The 9,246-nt window shown below is 37.8% G+C and overlaps 1 protein-coding gene across 1 annotated transcript; it reads right to left on the reverse strand.

Moving 5' to 3' along the window:
• Nucleotides 1–1,950: 1,950 nt before the first annotated feature.
• On the reverse strand, nucleotides 1,951–3,922 carry LOC120135410 (cytochrome c oxidase subunit 6b-1-like). The gene is made up of 2 exons (XM_039151671.1): nucleotides 3,497–3,922; nucleotides 1,951–2,025 (listed from the first exon to the last, which is right to left on the reverse strand). The coding sequence occupies exons 1-2, from the start codon at nucleotides 3,920–3,922 to the stop codon at nucleotides 1,951–1,953; spliced, it is 501 nt and encodes a 166-aa protein (XP_039007602.1).
• Nucleotides 3,923–9,246: the final 5,324 nt, after the last annotated feature.

Genomic DNA, 9,246 nt, shown 5'->3' on the forward strand with positions numbered 1-9,246 from the left:
ATAAAGAAGAAAATAAGACTATTAAAGAGATAATGAGAAATTTACTACATACGCTTTATATGTTTTGTGTTAGGAAATATGTTACCAGAATTATACGATGATATGGGTATTTCTTTGTGAAACAATATGTATGTATATGATATATATATATATATATATTTATTTATTTATTTATGTTTGGATGCATTTTATGGTTTATCATGATTACATGAAATGTGCATAATAGGAATTAGTTATGATATGATATAGTCAGTTTGATTATGCCTCACTAAGTCATAGACTTAGCGTGTGATTGTTCCACACGTAGGTATATAATCGAGAAGAGAAGCGAAGAAGAGCAAGACAGGTCAGCATCTCCCTTACAAAAATTCAGATAAGAAATTAGATAATTTAAATGTGTTTGGTTATTTTGAATATAGTTGGCATGTACTAATTGATTGAGTTGAATATGCTCTGATCGATTTTGGTTATTTTGGTCGCTTTATTAAATAAACCGCTTTTATTTTAATGAAAGTTTAAATTTTCTTTGAATTTTCTCAAGAGTCAAAGTTTGAAAAGTCAATGTGACACCTCAGACTCTTATTCGGGTCGGGTACGGGTTGGGGGTGTTACATTAGTCTTCGCAGAAGAGGTATCCCCAGGGGGGTAGATTTTCAGGATTAATTTTATTCACGTGAAAATAGTGTAATTAATGCAAGATAGAATTATTTTGAATGCATTCTTCTTTCTACTTCTTGTTCCCAACATGTCTCAATATTCAGGCTCCCTGCGAGATACTCCAAGTTGTGTCTTAGAAGAATGCTCATGTTCAAATGAACAACTCAATGCCTTAGGTTTTAGTGGTAAAAAGTCAATTTTAAGTCTTAAAAAGACAATGGTGTGACTTTATTGACTCAAAGAAAGGTTCAAAAGTTTCAAAGGGTGGTGATGTCAAAATCTGGTCTTTTGGTAATGACCATGAATTATTTTGGGTAAAGAATCAATGTATTTTATTTTTGGGGTTTGAGACAGGATAAGAAAGGTCTAATCTTGTCATATGTCACAAATCTATAATTCTTGAAGAATTAAAAGAATATTTAATTCATTTAATATTCGAAGAACTAAAGATTAAAATTTGTTCAATTATTCCACCTTAGAAAGTAGCATAAATTCAGTCGTTTAAAAGATTAACCAAATATGAAAGATCAAAATATGTTCAAACAAAACAATGCTCTCAGTGCAAATGGTAGATGCAATGCCCCATTCTTCGATTGCCAATGCCCTTGAATCTATCATGTTTTGGATCTTGCGCTTTAGTGCCTTATAGTTCTCAAAGGAATGTATAGAGCTTCCTATGTGATAACTGCACATAGCTTCAACATCGTAGCCCTTAGGATATGGGGACTCTTTTCTCATATCATCCCGACAGGCTTAGTCCTTCAATCTGCTGATCAGGCTCTCATTGTACTGATTTCAGTTTTTCTTTAATTGTTAAAATCTTGCTTTCATGTGGTGTCATGCGGTTAAGACCACTTCATTGAATCCTCTATGAAGAAATTTCATGCTTATGAAAATGCTTAAAAAATGAAATGTATATGCAAAATGCAAAAATGCATGAAATGTTCGAGGCATTGATCCAAAAATGTGTTAGTTATTATAAATAATCCTTATTGGGGACCAAAGTGTTACGTCTTAAGAGATAAAGAACATTTTAAAGGTATAGACCCCTGAACACCTTTTGACAGGTTATTCCATTTTTCTGCCACCGGTTGAATACCCTGTCGAACTGTTCCAGCTTCTCTGGCTAAACTGTGCAAGTGACGAACTACTTGCTCCAAAAAATCCCGAATGAATGCATCTCCGACTTTCACTCTCTGCCGAGCTTGTTCCTAACGAAAGCGCCATTGGAGTCCTCAATCCGAAGTTTATCGATTTGTTTCTTGAATTCGTCAATAATGGTCTCCAACTTAGCTAGGGTTTCGTCATCTTGTTCTCGTGGTCTTCAAAAAGACGCTCTGGGTCAGTAACTTTTTTCTCGTCTTGCCCCTGCAACCTTTGCCAGCTCAAAAAGTTGACGTTTGGTGTGCACGGTATAACTCCCGATCCATTCAGATCATAATTGGACTTCTGAGTTTTTCATCTCCCGTATTATAACCCCTTTGTCCAATAATACAAATTATTTACGTTTAACGAACACGTTTTTTGTGGATCAACACCTCTTTTAAATGATGCAAATGATGAAAATAAAATAAAATAAAATAAAAATGAAAAGAGTTAGTGAGGTGAAAATAATCATGAAAATAAAAGTCCTACCCCACATGATGTTTACCTCACTTGCTTTAATTCCTACCCGGACATGATCTCAATCCCGCATGCTAATTTTAAACAAATCCTAACTGCATATTTGTCTAGTTTACATGCTTTGAACAGAAAGTAAGGCATGAAACAAAGCAGCCTAGGGTTTAGAATGAGGTTTTGGGGTGGGCTCTAATTCCCTGTACTCTCCCGATTTAGGTTCTAAAAAGGTATCTGAGTTCTCCTTGCTGGTGCCCCCTTGAGCTTGCCAGACCCTTAGTCCTAAGCCCATTACAAGCTCATGTGGACTAAGTTAAACTCGAGAGGAAACATTCCCTTATGCCCATACGGAGAATAAATTCACACGAAGACATAAGGTATATGAATCCCGAAGGTTACTTGCTAGGCCCATACGGAGAATAAATTCCCATGAAGGCGTCGCTTTCACCCCCACTTAAAAGGGTTTAGAGCTCGGGTATAGAGTCTGAGATGAAAATTTGAAAAATCTGAAATCATTAAAAAACGTCAGTACAACTATTTATTTGAAAAATAATCAAAGATAAATAATTGGAATCGAATAAATAAATTAAAATTTAAACTTGTGTTTTTCGCTAAAAAAGACAACCGAAAATTAACTTCGGCCTAACTCACTTACCAGTGGAGTCGCCAAGCTGTCGGGATCGTCTTTCGGTTGGGCCCCGGAATTGGGCTTCGACTTGGATTAAATGAATTGGAGTCGCCACTGACCATTTTAAAACGAATTTAGGTGGGTCGAACACCATCTTACCTGATCTGCGTTGTACCAGAACGTGTCGGGTTCGGGAGCCGGTTACGGTCAAGGAAAGATTAGCACCCTTGAATCGCCCTTTCGGTACCAATTAATTTGTCGATTGTCTTAATATCGAAAATTTGAAATTTAAATTAAAACTTAAAGATTCAATTCAGATTAATTACCTTTGATCGGTTGAAAGTATCCCTAAAAAGTCAAAAATATTAGATAAAAAATATTAAATAAATATTAAATCATCAATGAAAAAAATAAAAATAAAAAATAAATCAAATGAAAAAAATAAGAAAAAAATTAAAGGAAAAAAATAAAATAAAAATATAAAACAAATAAAGCAAACGTATGAAATTAAAAGGAAAAGTTAAAAGTTAAAAACATAATGCAATTGATTAAGATGATGAGAAGTGGATTATGGATCGTTCGAGGAAAAAATGCCCATTCACCGGGACATAGGGCACGATAGAACTTGGCAAACTTATCACACTCTAAAGCATATTCTCCTTTTGCCGCAACACAACGATGGTACTCGATATAGCGTGCGAAGCACTCCCTTGTTTGGTTTGTAGTTGGAAAGCGAAAATCTGTCGGGGCAGTCTCAAGCTTAATCTTTGGTGTTTCTTCGGCATCATCGGAGTTCACTGCTGCAGCTGGAGCATATTCACCACTGTTCTCTGCAGTTGAAATGGCTTCAGTGCTTTCTTCAGCGGGAGCAGGAGAGGCCTCGGTGCTTTCCATATCGATCTCAAATTTGATTAAAAAGGACAAGGCAAGAAGCATCAATGCCAGAGCCAAGAACAACAGAACCGAGTACGGTAGAGGATCCGAGGGGCGATGGCATCTTCCATAATAGCAGTGAACCATGGTCAATTTGAGAAGATGTTTCAAATGCAAATGCCTTGAATCCTAAGTTACTGATTTTCAGATCTTCAGATGGGTAATTAATGGATGGAAACGATGTGTTTATGCAATTGAAAAGGTTGGAACATAAACATTTGGTGGTTGGGCGATTAATCTCATTATCCTTTAGCTACCATATGAAGCCATTCAAAACCCCTTGGATCAAAAAAGATTCCTCCTCCATACTAAAAGCACAGAGGCTTTTTTATAATCAAAGAGAGAAGAATAACTCCTCTTCATGTGGCCCCCAAATTGCTCCCTGATTCATTTGTGGTTAGTATTGGGTTTTTTTTTTTTTTAGAGAAAATAACCTCAGTGACCAAAAATCCCATATAATATACGATTTTAACCAACTTTTTTCGGATTTGCCAAAATGACCAACAAAATCGCAATGCGATCGCTAATTCGCAACGCAATCTCCATTATCGCAAATTCGCGTTGCATTTTCGCAATGCGATAGTTGAAAATCGCGTTGCGATAGTCTACAGTATCGTTGCGATTTTCCCAATTCGCAATGCGAATAAGTAAATCGCAACGCGAATTGGGAAATTCGCAATGCGAATAAGTAAATCGCAACGCGAATTGGGAAAATCGCAATGCGATACTGACTATCGCAATGCGATAATAAAAAATCGCAACGAGATACTTACTTTCGCAACACGATACTGACTTTCGCAACGCGATTTACTTAGCGCCATTCGTATTAACGCGTATTTTTTTTTTTCAAATTCCAAACACGTATTTTTTCTTAATAAATCGGAAAATGAACCGTCCACAGTAATCGCAACTCATAACCTCAAACCCAAAAACACAACACTCAGTCCCATCTCCATCTCTCACTCTCTACGGCGAAATCCGTCCCCATCTCTGAAGATTTCCGTCCCCATCGCCGGCGAAATCTCTCACAAACCATTCACAGTCAAAATCCCTCACAATCATTCAGAAATGGAAAATCAACCTCCGAGGGTTAGTTTTTTTTTTTTTTTTGAAATTTTTGCATTATTTTAGGTTTTTCATATTGAGATTGATGATAAGTTTACTAGTAATTTCAATAATAGATTAACCATTTCACTTAGATTTCTTATTAAATTCATTCGATTGCTGCCAATACTGCTAAACTGTTTAGCATGTGAAGTTAGTATTTGTCTTTGCTTTGTCTTTTGGTTGAAGTAATGCAGAAGAAGAATAGTTTCGAGAATGAGAATCGCAACGCGGAAATGACTATCGCAACGAGATAATCGCAACGCGAAATAAAAATCGCAACGCGAAACCAAAATCGCATTGCGATTTTCATTTCGCGTTGCGATTTTCATTTCGCGTTGCGATTTTAATTTCGCGGTTGCGATTTTCATTTCGCGTTGCGATTGTCTGGTCGCGATAGTCATTTCGCGTTGCGATTCTCTCGTTGCGATAGTCATTTCCGCGTTGCGATTCTCATTATCTCGTTGCGATTTTCATTTCAACCAAAACACAGAAACAGTGTTGCAAATTTTAGTTTCAAGAATAAACTACTATTTATGTTTATTGTTTTGTTTTTGGTATATCTTGACAGTGTAATTTTTGGTATATCTAACTTGGTATGTTTATTATTTTTTGTAGAAATTTTTTCGGCTTCATTGACATTAAGGAATAAAGTTAGCCTAGCCACTACAATTGCTTCGAAGCTTTCACCTGCACAAAGAAAATTGTTTGAAGAAACCTGCTTCGGGCCATGGTTGAGAGTACAGCATCCGGGTGGAGATGCTAGTTTGACCCATTTGTGGCTTCAGACCATGACTAGCGATCTACCCGACAGTATACAACGTGGTGAGGAAGAGACATGGTTTCATTTTCCACCGGCGTATACTTGTTTTGGGCGGAAGGAGTTCTGCTTAATCACTGGTCTACGATTCGGACACGATGATGTAGGCCGGTACACTCGTCATATCACCCGCCCATCATGGTTATCCAGGGTTTTTCCTGATGAGTCAATAGAGAAGCCGAACTTACACGTCGACGACATGAAGAAATTGTTTAATAAGAAAGATGGTTTTACTCGGATGAATGACGTCGATGTTGTCCGAGTATGCCTTCTACTACTTTTGTATGCCGGCTTTCTATGTAGAGAGGCCAGACAACCTATTCCTCAGGAGCTAATATTATTGGTAGAGGACCTAAATGCATGGAATCTGTTTCTGTGGGGTTCGTATATGGAAAGCTACCTGGACTAAGTTGTCGTCTGCCTTTGATGACCGCAAAAGTTTGCGGGGCGATGGGTCGAAATACACTTTGTCAGGCTTTGTTTGGGCCTTTAAGGTAAGAATTTCTATATAATGTTTCAAAATTATAATTAATTATTTAACAATTACTAATGTTTGTTATTATATTGTTTGTAGATTTGGATATTCGAGGCTTTCCCCAGCATGCGGACATATGCATTAAAATCCTCAGATGATATTCCTAGGGCTATTTCCTGGAAGAGGAAACGTATGTTGGATTGGGAAGACTTAATACCATATGCGACAATAAATAATGTAAGTTAACACAAATACTATCATATATAAACAAGTTATTAATAGTAGACGTTTAACTTTGTTTTAGTTTTTATATTATTAGGAGGCCAACACTCCATAATGAGACTGACACCCACGGAGGCTGAGCTTGCCACTGATTGGTGGCAAGCTAGTCAGCGTTTTTTTGATGGCACGAATGATGAGCAGCCTCCACTTCCTCCACTTCGAGAGCCATCACCTCACCCAGAGCCATCACCTGATCGACCCGACTATACACCTCTACAACGAGAGCCATCACCTATCCCGTCACATCATCGAGTCTCTTCTCCACCATCACCTCATGATAGGCGACCGAAAAAGATGCCACGACTTCTATCTCCCTGTTCTCCACCTCCACGGGATGAGTCAAGGGAGTTACGTGATGAGGTCAATGCCTTGCGTGAGGAGATCGGTACTCTACGCGATAACGATGGTGCATGGCGTGTGGAGGTGTCTACTTTACGTGGTGAGGTTGCCGGTCTACGTGAGATGGTAGTATCGTTGCAGAATGAGGTTCATACTCTACGCAACGAGGTAAGTTTAAGATTTTCCATATTTAACTTGATGATAAATTTACTCGTAATTTCACTTAAATTAACCATTTCACTTAGATTGCTTAGTAAATTTATTCGGTGCTGCCAAAACTGCTAACTTTTTACTTTAACACTGTGAAGTTAGTATTTGTCTTTGTTTTGTCTTTTGGTTGAAAGTTTGAAATATATTTATCTTTGTTTTCACTGTTTAAATATCATGTCTGTTTATTTACTGATATTTGTATTTTTATTTAGCGGACCGATAAGGTGGATGCTTTACGTCGGGTTTTCTTGCACGACAGAGTTCACGCATCAGACGGCGTGCACGTGCTATTAAGTCTCCGTATACCCCAATAGTGCGAAGACACCGCAAAAAGAAGCTCGACTCGCCTATCATCCCTCAAGAGTCCACTCCTATCGTTGAAGAGGCCCCTATCATTCCTCGAGAGTCCCCTCCCACCGTTCAAGAGGCCATGTCATCGTTGAAGAGGTCCCTCCCACCATTCAAGAGCCCGATTCATGGCGTCATATGTAGGATTCTTGAGAAACCCTCTGACGTGCCGGACATGATGGATTCAAGTTGGCTCTCGTATGAGTTACCGGCCAGTACCATACCGGTATCTGAAGAGGAGAGGAAACAACTACCGGACCAATTCTGGATAACACCCTTTGGGCTAAGACCGCAGTTGATTTTTATCTACACGAGCGAAGCCAGGGGTGTTTTCACTGACATATGCAAGCTCAATGATGATATCTATTTGTTGCTTGATCGGTCTTGGTGGGGCGTATTATTAGGGGTTGAAGACAATGGCTATTTCGATGGAGGGGTAAGTCTTATATTTTTCTTATATTTTCATTTGATTAATTTGTTTAAAAATTAATGTAATTCACTAATATATGTATTTTTTTGTAAAACAGCATACGATGCGTGGGTGTCACGTCTACTAATAATTAGGAAACTTAAGGAAAATAAAAGAAATACACGTTATACAATAATGCCGACGGCTTTTAACGCAGTTCACTTGAAGAATCAACGAGATGAATCATTTGCGTTGGGCAATGGACAAGCTAAACTTTATCCTGCATGGTGGGAGGTCGATAAGGTTAGTGTTTATTTTAGATTGAGTTTAAAGGTATTCATAAATAAGTGCGCAAATGAATGAATTATTACTTATGATTGCAGGTGTTTATCCCTGCTTTGGAACGTAACCATTGGCTTCTCGTCGAGCTTCAGATCCCATCCCTTAAGGTAATAGTATATGACAGCATGATAAATTACATATCTTGGCTGATTTAAGAGATATTATTAAGGGATGGAGCTTTATTTGGCTAAATACTTGGATGCGATAAATTATTGGACTCGTTCTGGAAACAAGAAGCCAAAGAAGCTCAATATTACAGTTAGCAGAGACGAGACCGCACCACAACAAACGAAAGGACCCAGAGGGGATTGTGGTCCTCTCGTATGCTTGGCGTTGGACCGTTTGATCACAGGAAGTATAAAGTATCTCCTCCCACCGATATAGATAGAGCTGCAGTAGGCTTGTGGTTTCGACATTATATGGCTAGATCGATATATACGAGACGCTGCCTACCTGCATCCGCGTTATAAAAATGTCCATAAACAATTGGTATGTTTATAGGCTTGTGGTTTGAAAATGTTTGGTTAAGTACCTAGAATTCAATAATTTGATGTTTGTAGGTTTTAGATGTGTAGAAAGTGTTGTTGAGCAAATGTTTGGTTTATGCAGGTTAATCTCAGAAGTGAGCTGCGTGAAAATGATGTATGGCTGCAAAAGTTGATTCAATAGTAGAAGTGTTATTTTCTCTAATAATTATTGCTTATTTTTTGATTGTTTAATTGATTTGTAAAAGGTGATTTGTAAAAGTTGATTTGTTTAATTGATGTTAAATAATTCTTATTTGTGCTTGTTTAATTGATTGAAATGTAATGGTTGATTTTGTTGATTTCAATATGCATTATGTTGAAGGCAAAAAGTACTATCGCAATGCGAAATGAAAATCGCAACGAGAGAATCGCAACGCGAAAATGAAAATCGCAACGCGAAATTAAATTCGCGTTGCGATTTTCATTTCGCATTGCGATTCCCTCGTTGCGATTTTCATTTCGCATTGCGATTCTCTCGTTGCGATTTTCATTTCGCATTGCGATAGTAATTTCCGCGTTGCGATGGACATTAAGATGATTGCCTATTAAGTGATA

Source organism: Hibiscus syriacus, unplaced genomic scaffold, assembly GCF_006381635.1.
Source record: "Hibiscus syriacus cultivar Baekdansim isolate YM2019G1 unplaced genomic scaffold, ASM638163v2 tig00110607_pilon, whole genome shotgun sequence".
Lineage (NCBI taxonomy): Eukaryota > Viridiplantae > Streptophyta > Magnoliopsida > Malvales > Malvaceae > Hibiscus > Hibiscus syriacus.

What these genes read in the sequence shown, in the direction of transcription:
- LOC120135410 (XM_039151671.1), bottom strand. Translation starts at nt 3,922, where the DNA reads ATGGTTCACTGCTATTATGGAAGATGCCATCGCCCCTCGGATCCTCTA. An exon ending in CCCTATGTCCCGGTGAATGG is followed by an intron (nt 2,026 to 3,496) that starts GCATTTTTTCCT and finishes CAAAGGTTGCAG; the next exon opens with GGGCAAGACGAGAAAAAAGT.